Source organism: Dendrobates tinctorius, unplaced genomic scaffold (assembly GCF_039654945.1).
Source record: "Dendrobates tinctorius isolate UK_male_01 unplaced genomic scaffold, ASM3965494v1 ptg000189l, whole genome shotgun sequence".
Taxonomy (NCBI): domain Eukaryota; kingdom Metazoa; phylum Chordata; class Amphibia; order Anura; family Dendrobatidae; genus Dendrobates; species Dendrobates tinctorius.
In genome coordinates, this window is record NW_027361856.1 from 483,944 (window position 1) to 505,501 (window position 21,558).

The window sequence follows — 21,558 nt, forward strand, 5'->3', positions numbered from 1 at the left end:
AGTATCGGTGTACTCAGGACAAATTGCACAATAACTTTTGTTGTCCTGTTTCTCTTGGGAAAATAAAAATTGGGGGTGAAAAGATCATTTTTGTGAAAAAAATATGATTTTTTAATTGTACGGCTGTACGTTATAAACTTCTGTGAAGCCCTTGTGGGTTCAAAGTTCTCACCACATATCTAGATAAGTTCCTTGGGGGGTCTAGTTTCCAAAATGGGGTCACTTGTGGGGAGTTTCCACTGTTTAGGCACATCAGGTGCTCTCTAAACATGACATGGCGTCCAATCTCAATTTCAGCCAATTTTGCGTTGAACAAGTCAAACGGCGCTCCTTCCCTTCTGAGCTCTGCCATGCACCAAAACAGTGGTTCCCCCCCACATATCAGGTATCAGCGTACTCAGGAGAAATTTCACAATAACCTTTGCAGTCCAATTTTTCCTGTTACCCTTGGTAAAATAAAAAAATTGGATCTGAAGTAATTTTTTTGTGAAAAAAAGCTAAATGTTCATTTTTTTTTTAAACATTCAAAAAAAATCCTTGAAGCACCTGAAGGGTTAATAAACTTCTTGAATGTGATTTTGAGCACCTTCAGGTGTTCAGTTTTTAGATTGATGTCACTTTTGGGTATTTTCTATCATATAGACCCCTCATAGTGACTTCAAATGTGATGTGGTCCCTAAAAAAAAAAAATGGTGTTGTAAAAATGAGAAATCGCTGGTCAACTTTTAACCCTTTTAACTTCCTAACAAAAAAATGTTGGTTCCAAAATTGTGCTGATGTAAAGTAAACATGTGGGAAATGTTACTTATCAAGTTTTTTGTGTGCCGTATCTCTGTGATTTAAGGGCATAAAAATTCAAAGTTGGAAATTTGCAAAATGTTCAAAATTTTTGCCAAATTTCCATTTTTTTCACAAATAAACGCAAGTTATATCAATGAAATTTTACCACTAACATGAAGTACAATATGTTACGAGAAAATATTGTCAGAATCACCGGGATCCATGGAAGCGTTCCAGAGTTATTACCTCATAAAGGGACAGTGGTCAGAATTGTAAAAATTGGCCCGGTCATTAACTTGCAAACCACCCTTGGGAGTAAAGGGGTTAAAGGCCACTCTACCAGGAAGAAACCATTACTCCAAAAAAAAAACATAAAAAAGCCAGATTTGTTTGCAAATGCACACAGGAACAAAGACCTTAATTTTTGAAGACATCATGTGGTCTGATAAAACTAAAATTGAACTTTTTGGGCATAATGACAATTGTTACATTTGGAGGAAAAAGGGAGAAGCTTGGAAGCCTAAGAACACCATCCCAACTGTGAAACATGGTGGTGGCAGCATCTTGTTGATGCAAAGTGAACCAGATAAGAATCCGTGTAGAAACTGCTGTTTCTCCTAGATGTATGTCAGTGGGGTTTTCCATAGTTACATTTTGTATTCTTTGGCTTGGGGCGGTGACAAGTAATGAAAGCAGAACTGTTTACATATCACTGTTCTAGCCTTGTCTCTTCGCTGCTCTTTTCGTTGACAGGCTGCAGCGGTTACACCATACATGACAGCTACAGACAATCCCTGGACCCAGTAGTCTTGTGCTCTCTGCATTGATACAATGTCTGAGCCCAGTAGTATCTATTAGATTTCTTGTGTGGTCTATGAAGCATGTGTCATGTACTATGTCCTATACTTCTTCCTCTTTATTATTGCCTGGTTAGCATGTTTCCTAATTTGCATGGTCTCATCTTATTGCAGATCACTGACTTTCTTTATGACAATCTGTACTGATCTCATTGTAATCCCTTATTACCACTGTATAATTGGGCAGTTTCTATGAGCCCTTATCTGGGTTCTCCACTTTTCTTATGTCTTTTCAGTAATCTATAAGGGACTTATCTCGTCTTCAAAGCTTTTCTTTTGCTCTTTTTTTTTTCTTATTTCACGATCAGTTCTAAAGTATAACATTTCTTCTTTGTTTCAGTTGTGGATCAGCTTCGCTCCCGTTGCCGATTTGGCTGCCAGTAATCTAACGTGTTCTCTGGATACGATCAACTACTTGTCCCTTGTGTACCTAATTATATCGATACCAATGGGCTTTATTGCATCCTGGCTGCTGGACACATTGGGCCTGAACTATGCTGTAAGTTCTTTTTAAATGTTCTTTGTATATCTGTGAGTCACTGTGAGACCTCATTCCTTTTTTTTTTTTTTTTTGTACAACAAAAAATAGAGCTTTTTATCATTGATTATTTTTCTGTATTAATTTTTATTATCTGTGCAACAAATGATTTTCTCATATGCAAAGAAAATTTCCAATCTTCTTCTATCCATCAAGCCTCACTCAGCCATCTGTTTTAGTCTCACTCATACATGTGATAGTGAATGTGGCCATTCACATGTGCATAATTTTGTACATACAAGTCAATTAACAAAGATCAGACAGCACTCGGATGCCATCCAAGTACTGTGCGTTTTTCACGGACTGATGTATAAGAAAAGATAGAGAATCCTTTTTTCTACTATTTAGTTTCTCATCGGATGGAACTTGGACCAAAGTCTGGTGGGAAAAACTGACACACTGACCAAACTGTGATGAAAACAGTGATAAAACTCGGACCTGTTTTTTTTGCACAAGAAAAATCACTGACGCATGAATGAGCCCTGAAAAAAGCTCAGTAACAATTATGGCATCAGTGCGCTATCCTTATTTAGTCTGAATGGGTGATTTTGATTCTGAAATTATATAAAAATGAGACGTTTATAAAATAAAGAAGGATTATTATTATGCTGCTTTGCTTATACAGCACCATCATATTCCACAGCACTTTACAGACAATATCATTACTGTCCCCATTGGGACTCACAAACTATATTCCCTATCAGTATGTCTTCTGAGTGTGGGAAACCAGAGTATACAGAGGAAACCCACGCATATACGCGGAGAACATACAAACTCCTTGTGGATGTTGTCCTTGGTGGGATTGGAAACCAGGACTCCAGCGCTGCAAAGCAACAATGCTGACCACTGAGCCACCGTGCCATGCTAATGTGCCCACAGACTATATTGAGTACGTCGTGAGTCCAAACTGAAAAATACAGGTATGACACATCTATGGAACATGGGCGTCTTAATGAGGCCCTAAAGGGAATAAGATGTGTAAGGCTAGTTTCACACTAGCGCTTTTGAGCGCAGCGACGGCCTGCGCACGGCCGCCACTAAGCCCCGCCCTCTGCCGCGCCTCTGCCGGTAGCTCCGCCTACCGGCGCAAGACGCTGCATGCGTCCTGCGTCCCCTATCTTTAGCACTGGGGGCGCAGGCCATGCGCAGTATGCGTTTGGCGGCGCATGCGCCTTTTTGACGGTGCGCCGGCGCAACCAAACTGCAGCAGGTTGCGTTTGGCACAGGTCGGCGCACTGTCAAAAGGACGCATGCGCCGCCAAACGCATACTGCGCACGGCCTGCGCCCCCAGTGATAAAGATAGGGGACGCAGGACGCATGCAGCGTCATGCGCCGGTAGGCGGAGCTACCGGCGGAGGCGCGGCAGGGGGCGGGGCTTAGCGGCGGCCGTGCGCAGGCCGTCGCTGCGCTCAAAAGCGCTAGTGTGAAACTAGCCTTATATAGCAATGTATTCCAAACAAGTCATGGACTATTCTCACAGATATATCACATACCAAAGGAGCATGAATTCATGTAATGTACTTTAATAGGAGATTCACGAACCACCCAACAGCAAAACTTCACACAAGGCCATATTAAACTAGGCATAATCTTTGTTAGAAAAATCATAAAATATTAAAAAACCAGGCAGGTACCACAAGTACAGGAAAGAAGAGGTGGGTGACCCAGTAAGCGACTTTAAAAGATCATACACGTAAAAATACCATGCATATAAATATAATAGACTAAAGTTAGTTCAATGTAACTATGCACAGAGGGCACTGTCAATCAAAAGATGCTATATAACAATAAATCACAGAAAAACACTAATTTTCTTCTTCACCACCCGTTATTTCCATTACAGGGCACATAAGAAAGGTGATAGCACAAGTTGCCAAAATAGAGCATTTAATGTGGAAAAATATGCCCTGAGTTGCAAGCAACAGACAGAAAAGCCATAAGAAATCACATGTATGCGCCAAATAGTAAATATCCTTCATACAAGTGTATGTGCATAAGAAGAAGCATAGTTGCCTACAAAGCACTCCCGGGGGACCCACCACACCCGACGCGCGTTTCACACTGAAATGTTTTGTCCAGGGGTGGTTGGGTACTGGCCAGATAGGGTGTATATATATATAAGCAAGGACCAATAGTAAGAGGATAACCTAATTGCATTAATCTTGTCAATCTGTGCAGAATGTATCGATTGTACACAAGACACGACTTGGGTGGCGTCATAGTTAACCTTTATTAATTAGGCCTATTTCACACATCAGTCTTTTCAAATCAGTCAAGATCCGCCGTTTTGCAAAAAAAACGGATCCGCCATCTATCTATCTATCTATCTATCTATCTATCTATCTATCTATCTATCTATCTATCTATCTCTCTCTCTCTCTCCTCCCCAGGCAGCATTTCTTTAACATTCTTCCTTCAACGGATCCGTTAAAACAACAGTCCAGTGCCAAACGTTGTGGACAGTAGAGGAACGGATCCGTTGTCCGCCATTTTAGCGGATTTTAACTGAGGAAAAAAAAGATGTGTGAAACAGGCCTTACCGAAAAGGTGTCACCGCTAACCCAGTGGAAAATGAATTACCACCGGGAAATAGTGTCAGGCGCATTAGAGTCACCCCAACACGTCACCTCCTATGCACAGACTCTATGTATGTTGCCATAATAACAAAGCCCTGGAAAGTCATATCCGGTACCAAGTGACAGACCTGTCATCACATCCGGTAATCGCAAGTAAGTGTTGCTATGGTAGCGGCTGAAGCTCCGTTGCTCCTCCTGGTAAAAGATCACCACTAACTCGTCATGGTATATTTGCACTTTTCACTTTATAATTATTTAAGTGTTGATCTTGTTTAACTTATGTATCTTTTTCTTTAATGTCCTTGTATTAATATATATATATATATATTTGTTTTTGCAATTTGATAGACATCTGTGGCGTTTTTTATTTTTGCTTTGTTTTGCCACCACTTTTTCCGACGTATTGCATCTTTTTACGGGCACACTGGCTTCCGGGCTTACCGCTGACTGTGTTTTGTATGTGTGCGATAGCATGACGAGCTAGTGGTGACTTTCCCACTGTATATATCTATCTTTATATACTGTATATAAATCTCAAAATCTGTAGCAGTCCGCTCTATACAAATCCACAGCTCTCGGCCGATTTGGGTGAAATTTGGAACGTCCCCTCTCCACCCACAGGAGCAGTATACTGCGCACGTTAAATCTCGCCCCCCCCCCCCCCGTCATGAGAGTGGGGCCCCCGAAGTTAGGCCCTATACATATAATGGAGAAATGTGAAGGTGAAAGTAAAAGTGCTGAGTGGGGAAAACAACAGTTGAGACTGACAGGGATGGATTATAACGATGGCGCCAAAGAGTCAGTGCTAAAGGGGCCGCACCACCACACACAAACACCATGCAAACATCACACAGACAGCACACATACACCAACCCACAAGCACAACACCACACAAATGCCACAACACACCACACAAATACCAGACCACTCTAGACACACACAACACAAACACCACCCCACAAATACCACAGCACCACCCCATAAATACCACATGCACACCACACACACACGCAAACACGCAAGGACCACACGCATGTCAACCACTTAAAGTAGCCGACATTAATTTGGAGAGCCCGTGTTTTTCACATGGACAGTTGTACGTTGCTTGCTCTAGAGTGGGTAACCCCAAAATATTTGTATTCACCTGAAGGTAAAAGCACAATAGATAATTGTTTAACTGTAAACCAATTTTACTCTTTTGACCGTGAACTACTTGTAGATTACACTGGAGGGAGGGGGGAAGGGTTGCACTATGATGTTAATGGGGTGTAAATGTTTTATATGTTTGTGTAAGGTGCATAAATTTTCATTTTTGATACAAAAATAGTTAAAAAAATAGTTGTAATAGTTTATACTACATAATATGTAAAATCAATAAAAATGTTGACATAAAAAAAAAAGTTGTTCACATCAATGTTACGACAAATTAGTAAAAACACAAAATAATAAAAATTTAAAGTGGAAAAAAAATTTACTGTAGCACTCTGAAAATGTCAATTTCAGGGTGACACTGAAAATTTTACTTTAGCTACCATAACCAACAATTTAACATATTTTCCTTGTTGTTTGAGGAGGGGTTTGGAGTATTGTTCTAAACACTGTTGGTTGGAGTTTTGTCTGTTTGCTTACCATCATCCTCTCCCATTTTGTTTTTTTTATATTTCCTTCACTCCCTGGTGTTCCACTCTGTTGTTTGTAACTGCATATTTGTGTGATTGGTATTTTCCTTTATCCCTATATGTATTCCCTTGTTTGTGTGTGTTGTGTATTCTTAAACTCTAATAAGTAATCTGGGGAGCAGGAATAGCTATGGCGCCCCCTAGCTGTAGAGATAGGGAAGGAGCTGTGACATCTTGAATGTGGTGAAAACACTGAAGGGTATTCATAGGGCATCCATGAACAATGTATTAAATGTGTCTCTTCTTTTTCCATACACGTTTCAGTTAAGAAAACTATTGCTGGTTGATAATTACGTAATAGGAGAATAGTGCACATCTTTTAGTAGGATCCCCTAAACCTCTAATAGTCCATGCTAACATATCAATGCATTTGGACATTTTGGATAGTATAACAACTGTGTAGCATATGATGTTTCAGTTGTTTTGACCTCAATTGAGAGAGTGTTGGCACTCTGCCATCGGCAAATAAGGTAGTACCCTAACTCAACTTCAAACAAAAAGCATAACAATCATATAACAAATACAGTTGATACTCCATCAAGTATAAAGCCCATGTGATATATTATCACGCATAGTGGTATGTAATACACCTGTCACACTTCTACCTGAAGCAAGGCCAGACAGAAGGGAAAGGAAGCTATTCCACTAGTAAAGGATACAATGGGGCTCCTCTAATAGTAGCCCTGCGCCTCCCTGAGCTTCCTAGCGCCCCTAGATGGGTTCCTAATGTCCCTAGATGGGTACTTTCATCCTGTGCGGCGATCATATTTCTGTCCCTCTCTTACCCTAAGTACCACCCTGACTAGTGAGAAGGATAGCAGGAATGCTAGTCCTGCTCTATCATAAAGACAAAGAAGAGAAATGCACAGGGATAAAGGAAAACTGCAATTGTACAAAAACACTCAATCGAGTGGGAAATAGGGAATTATAGGCAAACCAAATGGGAATAGACTGGGAGATGCGCACCCAAACCAACTACATGCAGATATTTTGCTGAAACAACTCCAAATGCCTGCTCCTTTCTCCGCTCACTCCTCCAGCCTCAAACCAGGGAGTTGCAAGCTATCACTGGCAACAACTGAAGTTTAGAGGAGACCAGAAGGGAGAGATGATCTCAGAACAGCTAAGACAACTCAGGACTGAGAGCTCTAGGAGACAAACGGGACTGTTTAACACTTGCAAGAACAGGGCAAGGAAAACCTAAACTGGTATTAGGAAGGTGAAGCTGTTCTAACCAGCGCAAATGTACGTGTAACCAGATGCCGTGATCTTCTGGCTCCATTCTGTTGTGGAATTCCCATGACAACACCCATAATATGGTGCTTCAGCATAACACCTGCATTGCATATAGCGCAGGACAGGATGGGGAAGAAAAAGAGTTGACCTGGATTATTATCCCACAACATCATAGCAGAAGTTATATTCAAGATATTCAGTTCCGCAGGACTTTTTCATTAGTCCTGAGTAAGACTGCTTCGTGAGTCATGAGTAAAGACTGCTTAGTGCATGTCGACCATTAAAATTTTCTTTTGTATGCACTATAATTTCTTTTGAAAAATAAAAAGACAATGAAAATCCAGTCCTGTGGAGCCGGACTCCAATTTTTTCTATTATCCTTGATGTGATGCCAGGGCGAGGCCAGTGTCTGAGTCCCAGGTGGATGAGCATAGAGCAACTGGGTGAGCTGAAATTAAGTTTATAGAATAGTTCAAAATTACCCATGCATAAATTCTATGTAACATACAGCACAGTCAGGCACATCAAAAATGAAGCAAAATGTGTATACACTGGAACATGGAAATAGGCAGATAAGGATTGTACACTGCAGAATACATACAATGTAGCTGGAGCTCCCTTGTGCAAGTGGAGCCCACTGTATGGTGCAGGATTTACACTAACTCTCTACCTGCCCTCCATGTGTAGTGTAGGCTCTGTCACTTTCTATCTACCCTGCATGTATAGTGTGAAGTCTGTAGGCTTCTACCTGCTGTCTATGTATAGTGCAGAGTCTTTATTCCTTCCCTCCATTTGTAGTGTGGGGTCTGTCATTCTCTACCTGCCCTTCATGTGTAGCTCAAGATCTGTCATACTTGACCTGCCTTCTATGTTTAATGCTTGTCTGTTACTCTCTAACTGTCCTCCATGGACTGTACAAGGTGTGTCTCTCTCTACCTGCCGCCAATGTGTAGTGCAGGTCTTTTGCTCTCTACACCCCCTCCACGTGTAGTGTGGGGTCTGTCACTCTCTACCTGCCCTCCATGTATAGTGCAGGGTCTGTAACACTATACTTGCCCTACATGTGTAGTGTGAGGTCTATCACTTTCTATCAAGTTTACATGTATAGTGCGGTGTCTGTTACTCTCTACATGACCTCCATGTGTAGTGGGGGGGACTTTCACACTCTATCTGTCCTCCATAGTGTGGGGTCTGTCACGCTCTAACTGCCCTCCAAATGTAGTGTGGGGTTTGTCACTCTCTATCTGCCTTCAATGTATAGGTCTATTAGAGCAGCCCTCCATGTGCAGTGCGAGATCTGTCACTTTTCATCTACCCTCCCGGTCATCAAACAGAAAACAAAGTTCTGTGGATATGAAGAATCATTTCTCTACTGACTGCTATTATTTTCTGTGGAACCCTAGAGAAGGGTGATAGCTATGGCACAAATGGCGACCGGGCGAGTGACGGTGAAAACAGACGGAATCCCTGTAAGTCTACTTTCACACGTAGCGGAACTCTCGCGGAAGTTACAGCGAGAATTCCGGAATTCCATTACGCGGGAAAATCGCATATTAAATTCCCCCGATTTTCCTGCGGAAAAACTAGCGATTTGCAAGCGTAATTAGCTTGCAGAATGCTAGCGGTTTCCAAGCGATCTGGAGCATCGCTTGGAGAACTGATTGACAGGTTGGGTACACTCGTCAATCACAGTGTTTGACTAGTGTGACCAACTTTTTACTATTGAGGCTGCCTATGCAGCATCAGTAGTAAAAGATAAAATGTAAAAAATATAAAAAAAAAAAAATATATTGTTATTCTCACCTTCCTGCATCCTGCGCAGCCTTCCCGCCTCTCTCCACGCTCCCGGTCCCAGTAATCCTTTGCACGAATGACCGCGAGATGTCGCGCTCCTGCGACGTCATCGCGAATGACCGCAAGACGTCGCGCTCCCACAAGAACGCGACGTCATCGCAGTCATTCTCGCAAAGGATTACTGGGACCGGGAGCGTGGAGAGAGGCGGGAAGGCTGCGCGGGATGCCGGAAGGTGAGAATAACAATATTTTTTATTTTAATTCTATTTTTTATAGGGATATGGTACCCACAGCCCGGAGGACAGTCTCCTCTCCTCCGGACCGTGGGTACCATCCGCAAATGTTCTGCTTACTTTTCGCATGGTGGGCACAGCCACATGCGGAAAGTAAGCAGAACAATGCATCCCTATGTGGGCGGAATCACCGTGATTCCGCTAAATTAATGAGCATGCTTCGTTTTTTACTGCGAAGGGATTCCGCCGCGGGAAAAAACGCAGCATTAGCACAGCATTGCGGAATCCCATAGGATTGCATGGGATGCTTATTTTTTGCGGCAAAATTGCGCGTTTAAAACCGCCGCGAAAACGCGAAAAAAACGCCACTTGTGAACTCAGCCTAAAACTTGATGAGTTGACATGTATGTAATTACACTTACAATGGCCACCTTTATACAAGTCTGGAAATAGCCATCTTACAAAAGTATCTCCCCAGGCCCTTAGTACTGCATGATTGGGTAAAAAGCACAGTTGTTTCTCTTATGTCCACTGGGCACATATCCACATGTTTTCCTACTGTTCCTACTTGGCAATCACGCTTGTGAGAATGTAAAGTGTACTTAAATGTGCACAAGTTAAAAATCTCGATATGATCTAATGAGCCACATCATTGTATGTACTGTTACTGGGACACACACAACAAATTGATTTGACATTGTAGATCAAATAAAAATGTTTTCATGCACTGACAGCAAACACTTTTCAAGGAAGCATCAAAGTTTTTATCCCCTTAATATATTGCAATCATCATATTACATAGCACTGTGCACTTACAATTGCTCATTTTCCCTTTCTACCCAGCTAATCATTCTCTTTTTCTGCTCTGTAGAAACAGGAGGTCTCTTGTCCCTGCATTTATCTTCCCACTCCTGACGTAGCTGCTACCTCCTCCCCCTCCCCGCTCTAGACTTTTGCACTGACTCATAACTTGTGCTTGTAAAATTGACCTCCTGTATCTATAGATAGAATTGATATTTTTGTGTTTTTGCATTCTGTGTATGCCCTGTGTATGGTCTGTTGTAAGCAATGCCTCCTGACTGTACACGGTCTGTTGTAAGCAATGCCTCCTGGCTGTACACGGTCTGTTGTAAGCAATGCCTCCTGGCTGTACACGGTCTGTTGTAAGCAATGCCTCCTGGCTGTACACGGTCTGTTGTAAGCAATGCCTCCTGTCTGTACACGGTCTCTTGTAAGCAATGCTCCCTGGCTGTACATGGTCTGTTGTAAGCAATGCTCCCTGGCTGTACACGGTCTGTTGTAAGCAATGCCTCCTGGCTGTACACGGTCTGTTGTAAGCAATGCCTCCTGGCTGTACACGGTCTGTTGTAAGCAATGCTCCCTGGCTGTACACGGTCTGTTGTAAGCAATGCCTCCTGGCTGTACATGGTCTGTTGTAAGCAATGCCTCCTGGCTGTACACGGTCTGTTGTATGCAATGCCTCCTGGCTGTACACGGTCTGTTGTAAGCAATGCTCCCTGGCTGTACACGGTCTGTTGTAAGCAATGCCTCCTGGCTGTACACGGTCTGTTGTAAGCAGGGCTGTGGAGTCGGTAAGCCAAACCTGTGACTCCGACTCCGACTCCTCAATTTCCCTTACACCGACTCCGACTCCAACTCCGACTCCACGACTCCGACTCCGACTCCCACACATATTGCTTATATTTAAGTGAAAAATTTATTGTAGTACAATGTGAACCTCAGACATTTAATCATTTTTATGATCCAATAATCAAGATATTTAGATAGAACAGAATATATATTGTGTACTACCCGGTTTTCATTCTTTTTGGTACAGATACGATATGGATAGACAGATATGGATAAATGGATAGATAGAGCAGATTTCTAATCTGCTTTTGCTATTGAAAACATTATCTATGAGCTCAAAAACCTTTCAGGTGATGCAGTTTTTTAAAAAGATGATCAGCTTTTGCAGCTGAAAAACGTATCCTCAAAAAACACAGGAAAAACGCTGTGTGTGAATGTATCCTTAGATCAGGAATATAACAGCCATTTATAGGACATTTCATAACTTTCCCAAACTCCTATGAAAAAATATTCAGCACATCCTGCATTGAATTACTGTACCCAATTTATTATATATTTTAGGAGTCGGTCCATTTTATACCGACTCCAACTCCGACTCCGACTCCACCAAAATGAGCACCAACTCCGACTCCACGACTCCGACTCCACAGCCCTGGTTGTAAGCAATGCCTCCTGGCTGTACACGGTCTGTTGTAAGCAATGCTCCCTGGCTGTACACGGTCTGTTGTAAGCAATGCCTCCTGGCTGTACACGGTCTGTTGTAAACACTGCCCCCCTGGCTGTACACAGTCTGTAGTAAACATTGCCCCCCTGGCTGTACACAGTCTGTAACCAATGCTCCTTGGCAATACACAGTCTGTAGTAACTTGCTGTAGATTTGATAAAATGATTGCTGGAGAGTATCACTAGAGGTCTATTAAACCTGCTGCCATGTAGTCCTCCATATTCATGAGCTCTCTATAACCCCGCCCACACAACTATGCACAGTGTACACAGAAAGATGCCAATCAGTGGTTTGGGTGGGGTTATACACAGCTCAGCATTCAGAGAACTGCTAGATCTGCAGCAGGGATTTTACCATAATGACTTCAAGCAGCCCAGTAAGTTATACATCACTGGAATCAGAGTCTCTCTACCTACATCATGCTGCTCTGATGAACTTAGGCCACTTTCACACTTCAGGCTTTTGTAATCCGGTGGCCTGCGGCGAAAAATTTTAAAACCGTATCCGGCATTGTTTATCGCCGGATCCGGTATTTCCCCCATTGACTTGCATTGGCGCCGCATGGGCACGCGGTGTGTCCAGCTTTTGCCGGATCCTGCAAAAATTGCCGGTCCGGTGTCTGGAAAAAACGTTACATGTAATGTTTTTTGTCTGCGTCACAAAACCAGTTAATGCCGGATCCGGCATCATCCAGTTTTTTTTTTATAATGGAAGCCTATAGGCGCCGGACCCGGCGGCTGGATCCGTTTTTTGGTCTGAGCATGCTCAACAAAGTATCAACTCATCCAAAAAAGTTGGCAACCAAACCCCACAGAAAAGGTATAAAAGCCTGATAGGTAGGGCTTCATTCATCAATTGTCCTTCAAGACACCAGAGGAGTCATCCAGCAAGACTTCAATCAATCCATCCATCCTTCCATCCATCAGGAGTTGCCAGCCATCCTGCCAGCTATCCATTGGGAGTTGCCAGCCATCCTGCCCAGCTATCAAGTTTCCTGCTTTGTACTCTTCAGCTTTGTTTTTGTTTTGCCTTGTTTTTTGGGAGTTCTGCCATCCCTGGCCGGGGGTGAGCTGAATTCCATTTTTGTCTCTGATCTGTTGATCTTTTGCTCTGTCTTCAGAATATACCTGAGTGCTGATATAGACTTTTGAAGCCTAGCGACTTCAGGGCCTGTTTTTCCTATCAGTCGGTTGGCTCATTTTGATAGGGTTTTTGCGGATGGCAGACAGCAGCTTTCCTATCCTGTCCTGTGTAGTTAGCTTGGGCCCCATCATTTGCTCAGCCTATCTTTCTATCTGTGTTGGTGTTTTCATCTTGCTTCACCGTCATTATATGTTGGGGCTGCCTATTGCTTTGGGGTCTGCTCTGGGGCAGTTTAGTTTTTCCCCCTTTCTGTCTTTAGGCTATGTAGCTCTCCGGCTGTGATCGAGGAGTCTAGGGCACCGTAGGAACCCCCCACGGCTACTGCTAGTTGTTGTGGATAGGTTCAGGGGTCTGCAATCCGATAGCTGCCAACCTCTCTGGTTTTTCTGGACTTAGCTGGTATTTTGTTTTTTCCTCCTTCGGTGACTCATCATAACAGAATCACCAGCCATACCGCAGATCCTAGGGTACTCAATAGCAGGAGAGAATTGTAAAAAAAAAAGGGGGAAAAAAAAAAGTGTCAGAATTTTTTTTTTTTTTTTTTGTGTGCAGATTTTTTCCTCTATATCTCTGAGGCCGTAGGGGGAATTTTTCTCTCAATGGAGATGAAGCAATTGTCTGATCGTGTGGAGCAGCTCGCTGCTGAAGTGCGGGGAATTTCCGCCTATCTTGCTCATTCACATGCTGCTGAACCAAAAATCCCCACGCCTGATGTGTTTTTTGGGGATCGGTCTAAATTCTTGAATTTCAAGAATAATTGTAAATTATTTTTTGCCTTGAAGCCTAACTCGTCGGGGAACTCCGCGCAGCAGGTTAAAATTGTCATCTCTTTGCTGCACGGCGATCCCCAGGATTGGGCGTTTTCTTTGAAACCTGATGATCCTATTCTGAATAATGTGAAAGCATTTTTTCAAGCCTTGGGGTTGTTGTATGATGAACCTAATGCTATTGATCAGGCTGAAAAGACCCTGTTGGCATTAAGCCAGGGTCGGGATTCGGCAGAGTTGTACTGTCAAAAATTCCAAAAGTGGGCGGTCCTTACTACCTGGAATGATGGTGCCTTGGCAGCCCTCTTTCGGAAGGGTTTGTCAGAAACTGTAAAAGATACTATGGTGGGATTTCCTGTTCCCTCTGGTCTTGACGATTCTATGTCATTAGCCATTCAGGTGGATCGGCGTTTACGTGAACGCAAAACTACACGAGAGATGTTGCCACCTGTTGAACAAATCTCTGAACCTATGCAGTGTGATAGAGTTTTGTCTAGGGTGCAACGTCAGGAGTTCAGAAGGCGTAATAAGCTGTGTTTTTTTGTGTGGAGATGCCTCGCATATTATTTCTGTCTGCCCTAAACGAGAGAAACGTTGTGCACACACGTTTTCTGTGGGTGTGTTCAACCTAAGTTTCTTCTGGCAATTACTCTGATCTGCTCCCTGTCCACATTTTCCGCCAAGGCTTTTGTGGATTCAGGAGCAGCTCTGAACCTGATGGACTTGGATTTTGCTAAACGTTGTGGATTTCCTATGACACCTCTGCGGACGCCTATCCCTTTGAGGGGTATTGATGCTACTCCTTTGGCGAAGAATAAACCTCAGTTTTGGACCCAGGTGGTAATGCGGGTCGCCCCAGACCATCAAGAAAATTGCAGATTTTTGGTGTTGCATAATTTGCATGATACCATTGTTCTGGGGTTTCCCTGGTTGCAAATCCATAATCCAGTTCTGGATTGGAAATCTTTGTCTGTGGTGAGTTGGGGTTGTCGGTGTGCCCTTAGTGATGCTCCTGTTTTCTCCACCTCTCCCCAGTCGCATGATGTTCCTGACTATTTGGCTGACTTTTATGATGTATTTAGTGAGAATGAGTCTGCGTCTTTGCCTCCTCATAGGAGTTATGACTGTGCAATTGAGCTGAACCCGGGGTGTAAATTCCCCAAGGGTCGGCTTTTCAATTTATCTGTACCCGAGCACGAGGCTATGCGATCCTATATTAAGGAGGCATTGGAGAAGGGTCATATTAGACCATCCTCTTCACCCTTAGGTGCTGTTTTTTTTTTTCGTGGCTAAAAAGGATGGTTCATTAAGGCCTTGTATTGACTATCGTGCCCTCAACAAAATTACTGTTAAATATCAGTATCCGTTACCCCTGATTTCTGATCTATTCTCCAGAGTTAAAGGTGCTTGCTGGTTTACCAAGCTTGACCTCATGGGGGCGTATAATCTTATTCGCATTAAGCATGGGGATGAATGGAAGACGGCGTTTAATACTCCGGAGAGACATTTTGAGTACCTGGTGATGCCTTTTGGGCTCACTAATGTCCCTTCTGTCTTCCAGTGCTTCATGAACGATATATTCTGAGACTTTGTGGATAAATTTTTGATTATCTATCTGGATGATATTTTGATCTTCTCCAAGAATTGGGACTCTCATGTGGAACATGTTCGGACTGTGTTCCGGATTTTGAGGGAGAATTCCCTGTATGTCAAGGGATCGAAATGTCTTTTTGGGGTACAGAGGGTTTCATTTTTGGGATTTATTTTGTCTCCGTCAACTATTGAAATGGACCCGGCCAAGGTACAGGCCATTTATGATTGGGTTCAGCCCACTTCTTTGAAGGCCCTCCAGAAGTTTTTGGTTTTGCTAATTTTTATCAGAAATTTATAGCTAATTTTTCTGGTATTGCCAAGCCATTGACGGATTTGACTAGGAAGGGTGCTGATGTGCTGAATTAGTCTCCGGAGGCTGTTTCTTCCTTTCAGGAGCTGAAGCGAAGATTCACTTCTGCTCCGGTTTTGCGGCAACCTGATGTCTCACTCCCGTTTCAGGTGGAGGTGGACGCTTCTGAGATTGGTGCAGGAGCGGTGTTGTCCCAAAAAGATCCTGTGACATCTAAAATGAATCCTTGTGCTTTCTTTTCCCGAAAGTTCTCCCCATCCGAACGTAACTATGATGTGGGGAATCGGGAACTGTTGGCCATGAAATGGGCATTTGAGGAGTGGAGACATTGGTTGGAGGGAGCCAAACACCAAGTCGTGGTCCTTACTGACCAAAAGAATTTGATTTACCTGGAGTCGGCCAAGCGCTTGAATCCTAGACAGGCTAGGTGGGCCTTGTTTTTCACACGTTTTGATTTTGTGGTCTCTTTTCTTCCGGGCACTAAGAATGTCAAGGCAGACACCCTCTCTAGGAGTTTCCTTGCTGATTCTCCTGTTGTGACTAAGCCTGCTACCATCTTAGGCGAGGGGGTAGTTCTTTCTGCCATCTCGCCCGATTTGAGACGTGCTCTGGAAGAGTTTCAGGAGGACAAACCTGAGCGTTGTCCCAGTGGAAAGTTGTATGTTCCTGACCAGTGGAGGAAGAGAGTGATGTCTGAAGTTCATTGCTCTGCATTGGCTGGTCATCCAGGTATTTTTGGTACTAGAGATCTGGTGAGTCGGTCTTTTTGGTGGCCCGCCTTGTCTCGTGATGTCAGGAATTTTGTGCAGTCCAGTGGGACTTGCTCCTGGTCTAAACCTTGTTCTCGCTCTAGTGGCTTGTTGATGCCTTTGCCGGTGCCCAGGAGGCCATGGACCCATATTTCAATGGATTTTATCTCTGATATGCCTGTCTCTCAGAGAATGACTGTTATTTGGGTGATTTGTGATAGATTCTCTAAGATGGTCCATCTTGTACCACTCCCTAAGTTGCCATCTTCCTCTGAGTTGGTGCCCTTGTTTTTGCAACAGGTGGTTCGCTTGCACGGGATTCCTGAGAACATTGTATCTGACAGAGGAGTTCAGTTTGTGTCTAGATTTTGGAGGACTTTCTGTTCCAAGCTGGGAATTCAGTTGTCCTTCTCCTCTGCGTTTCACCCTCAGACCAATGGGCAGACGGAGAGAACAAACCAGACTTTGGAGTCGTATTTGAGATGTTTTATTTCTGCTGATCAGGATGACTGGGTTTCATTTTTGCCCTTGGCCGAATTTGCTTTAAATAATAGAGCTAGTTCTGCCACTTTGATGTCACCTTTTTTTTGTAACTTTGGTTTTCACCCTCGATTTTCTTCAGGGCAGGTGGAGCCTTCTGCCTGCCCAGGTGTTGACACTGTGGTGGAGATAATGCACCAGATCTGGGACCAAGTAGTGGATAAGTTGTCTCTCTCCCCGGAAAAGGCCCAGCGGTTTTCCAACCGGCGTAGGACCATTGGTCCCCAGTTTAAGGTGGGTGATATGGTTTGGTTGTCATCAAAAAATATCGCTATGAAGGTGGCTTCTCCTAAGTTTAAGCCTAGATTTATTGGACCTTACAAGATTTTGGAGATTATTAATCCGGTCTCTTTTCGGTTGGCTCTTCCTGTCACATTTAAAATTTATAATGTGTTTCATAAGTCCTTGTTGAAGAGGATTGTTGAACCAGTAGTTCCTGTGGTGGCACCTCCTGACCCTATATTGGTTGAAGGTAACATGGAATATGAGGTAGAGAAGATACTGGATTCCCGTCTGGCTAGACGGAGACTCCAGTATTTGGTTAAGTGGAAGGGTTATGGTCAGGAGGATAATTCTTGGGTCTCTGCCTCTGATATTCATGCCGAAAGATTGGTGCGTGCCTTTCATCGGGCTCACCCGGATCGCCCTGGTGGCATGGATGAGAGTTCGGTGACCCCTCCTCAAGGGGGAGGTACTGTTGTGAGTTCATTTTTCCCTTCACCATTGAGGTCTGATGAACTCCCTCCTCTGGTGAAGCAAGGTAGTGAGACTGATTACCAAACACCTGGGCAGCTAGATGATAACTGGGTGGCTGGAATTGAGGACTGGATATAAGGCTGCCAACGCCCTTCTTCCTGGCTGGTGATTTTCCTGCTGGATTCTTGGAGACCAGTCTGATTCCTGCATCTCAAAGCTAAGTTTTTCTGTTCTGCTTTGTACTCTTCAGCTTTGTTTTTGTTTTGCCTTGTTTTTTGGGAGTTCTGCCATCCCCGGCCGGGGGTGAGCTGAATTCCATTTTTGTCTCTGATCTGTTGATCTTTTGCTCTGTCTTCAGAATATACCTGAGTGCTGATATAGTCTTTTGAAGCCTAGCGACTTCAGGGCCTGTTTTTCCTATCAGTCGGTTGGCTCATTTTGATAGGGTTTTTACAGATGGCAGACAGCAGCTTTCCTATCCTGTCCTGTGTAGTTAGCTTGGGCCCCATCATTTGCTCAGCCTATCTTTCTATCTGTGTTGGTGTTTTCATCTTGCTTCACCGTCATTATATGTTGGGGGCTGCCTATTGCTTTGGGGTCAGCTCTGGGGCAGTTTAGTTTTTCCCCCTTTCTGTCTTTAGGCTATGTAGCTCTTCGGCTGTGATCGAGGAGTCTAGGGCACCGTAGGAACCCCCCACGGCTACTGCTAGTTGTTGTGGATAGGTTCAGGGGTCTGCAATCCGATAGGTGCCAACCTCTCTGGTTTTTCTGGACTTAGCTGGTATTTTGTTTTTTCCTCCTTTGGTGACTCATCATAACACGACTCGTCTGCACCTTCCCAGCCTTCCCTCGTGTGTGATCCCTCAGCCCCATCCACCAGCGCTGGAGCATCTTTGCAGACTTCGTTACATGAAGCTGCTGGTTACGAGGTAGCTTTCCCTTTACCCCACCCCTCTGACACTGCTGCCTTCTCTGGGACACCTGTGCGTTGTGTGCGGCAGCGTCAGAGGGGTCAGGAAAAGACGTATACGCAGGAGTTCTTGCATCTAAATGCATCATTCCAGAACGCATTAAAAATTATGTCAGCACAAATTAGCTCTGGCTTCACTGTTGTTAGTAAAGATATGGTCGATTTGAGCAGGCGTCTGGATAGGATGCATTTAGATTCAAGACAATCTCCTCATCATACTTTTTTTCGAGCAGTAGTAGAGCGCATGGACACGCTATCTCCTTACCAGCAGATGCATGTAATGCAAACCTGCCAGGTTGCTCTAGCTCAGGCAACATCACAAGCCCCTACACCCACCCCAGTACTTTCTCCTGCACCTTCCCCCCGTCCTTCCTCTGTCCTTCCTTCCCCTACTGTACCATACCAGTTTCATCCCCAGTACCAACCTCCTGCTCCTTACCAGCCTCCTTCCCAGTACCATTTCCCTACCCCAGCCCAACCTGTACTCCCTGCCCACTACCAAAAGTCTACTTCCACCTCCATGTCTCAAGTCCAAAATTCCATCCCCAACACCTCTTTTGTCTCCCAATCCACTTCCCAGAGTTTTGTTTCCGCCCCGTCTGTTGTTTTGTCTACCCCTACACATACTTTCTCCCCTTCACCTTCTTTCCCCAGCGTACCTTCTCCTCTTGTGTCTGAACCCTCCCCAATTCCAACCACCTTCCAAAATCCCAGTGTCGAAGTGGTCCCTGCGAGCCCCTCCAGTACTATTTCCACCCCCAAGTTTCGTAAATTTATGATGGGTTGCAATAAACAAATGTTTGGACATGGGTTGCAATAAAGATTGCTTTTATGGGTTTGCATTGTTGCCCTGAACAACAGTTTTTTTGGGGTTCTATAAACTATGTTAAATAAATTATTTTTTGATTGAACCAGCTTCAGTGTATTTGATTTATTTCATAATGTAGAAGGTGAAATTATGTGTAAAATGTGGATGACTGGGTTTAAAAAAGGTACATACCAACCAAACATGGTCAAATAAAGGTTTAAGAGTTGGTTAAAAATGGGACAATACAGGGAGTAAAATACTTTGATAAAAGGTTTAATACTTTTAAAAAACAAGGTATATACTGGTTTAACAGAGGGTAAAACAATGTATAATACCTAAATCCAACAAGGCACAACATAAAAAAGGTACAATACTTACATACAGGGTACAGCTCTGATAGTACAATCTCAAACCATGTCATCCTGCCATTCTACTCTACCTTCAGGTGACATAAAATACTCAGCAAATTTGTCCCTCATTCTGGACACTGCAACAGTACTTCGAACATTAAAAGTGCGATAATCATTCAAGGTGGTTTCTACATCATTGTCTTCAATGGCAATCGGTTTCTTGGTAATAACAAAATTATGTAGGACCACACATGCTTTGACCACCTCATCCACAGTGTCAGTTTTCATGTTAATTGCGGTCAACAGTACTCTCTATTTTGTGGTCAAAATTCCAAATGTACATTCCACCATCCTCCACGCTCGTGTCAACCGATAATTGAACACTCTTTTGATTGGTGTCAAGTCTCTGCTTGCGTACGGCTTGAGCAAGTGTTCCGACAGTTGGAAAGCTTCATCCCCAATGCATACAAATGGCAGTGGTGGCTCAGAAGTTTGAGGTAGCGGTCTGGGAAGAGGAAATTGGAATGTGTTTCCATACAAATTACGTCCCATTGCTGACAGTTTAAAAACTTGGGAGTCATTGGAGCAGCCATAGGCCCCAATATCCACCGCAATGAATTTGTACTTAGCATCTGCAATCGCTATCAGGACTATTGAAAAATATTTCTTATAGTTAAAAAATTCAGATCCCGAACCAGCTGGTTTTGTGATCCTGATGTGCTTGCCGTCAACTGCACCCAGGCAATTAGGAAACTGACAGATGTTGTAAAATTGGTCAGCTATTTCCAGCCACCTCTCTGTTGTGCGCTGTGGGATAAACTCTTCCCGTAGACAGTCCTACAATGCGCGGCAGGTGTGCTTGATGATACCTGATAATGTTGAAATCCCAATCCTATACTGGTAATGTAGCGAGGAAAGGGATTCGCCAGTTGCAAGGAATCTGTGAAAAAATCAAAAACAATAATTAATACAAAATACCAGCAACAACATTACAGTTAGGAGGAGAAACATTGGCTTTAACAGGAGGAGAAACATAACAGTTATAAGTCTGCTTTTGAGTAGAAAAAAAAGAAAATGGCCTACCGTAGAGTCACCATCAAATGCTCTGCTGGTGAGGTGGAGAAGCAGCAGTAGGTATCATGTCTCCGGATCAGTTCTCCAACCCGGTCCACCAGAAAGTCAAAGCTTTCCACTTTCATCCTCACATAATTAGAAAACTTCTCTGGATTTGCTCGCAACTCAAGATATAAAGTGGAAAACACCCCACGTGTCATCCTCAGTGCCGTTATAGAGTGAATCCAAAGCCGACGTCGGCGAAGACGCATGACATGCTGTCTTTCTCTCTCCTTCTGCATGACAATCACTGCCAAACGATTGGCCTCAAAAGTGAAATCCACATATATCTGCAGGATGTTTGCAATAATAGCTTCAATTTTTCCTATTGCTCTCCAACAATCTCCAACAACCTATCAAGCAAGGGGTGTAAAACCATTGTATATAGGTTTCCTGTAGTTATCCAGTAGCCAATAACGTTTTGGGGGCGTTTCTAAAACCAGATCCGGTAAAAAAACGGACGAAACGGATGGAAAACCGGATGAAACCGCATGAGCCGGATCCGGCACAT

At 43.6% G+C, this 21,558-nt stretch overlaps 1 protein-coding gene across 1 annotated transcript in view; it reads left to right on the top strand.

Annotated features, from left to right (window-relative positions):
• LOC141055618 (solute carrier family 49 member A3-like) overlaps window positions 1-21,558 on the top strand; it is an 88,996-nt gene that overhangs the window by 28,998 nt on the left and 38,440 nt on the right. The window contains exon 2 of the mRNA XM_073552262.1: window positions 1,978-2,136. Coding sequence (XP_073408363.1) covers window positions 1,978-2,136 — 159 coding nt within the window. The remainder of the gene's footprint in view (window positions 1-1,977; window positions 2,137-21,558) is intronic.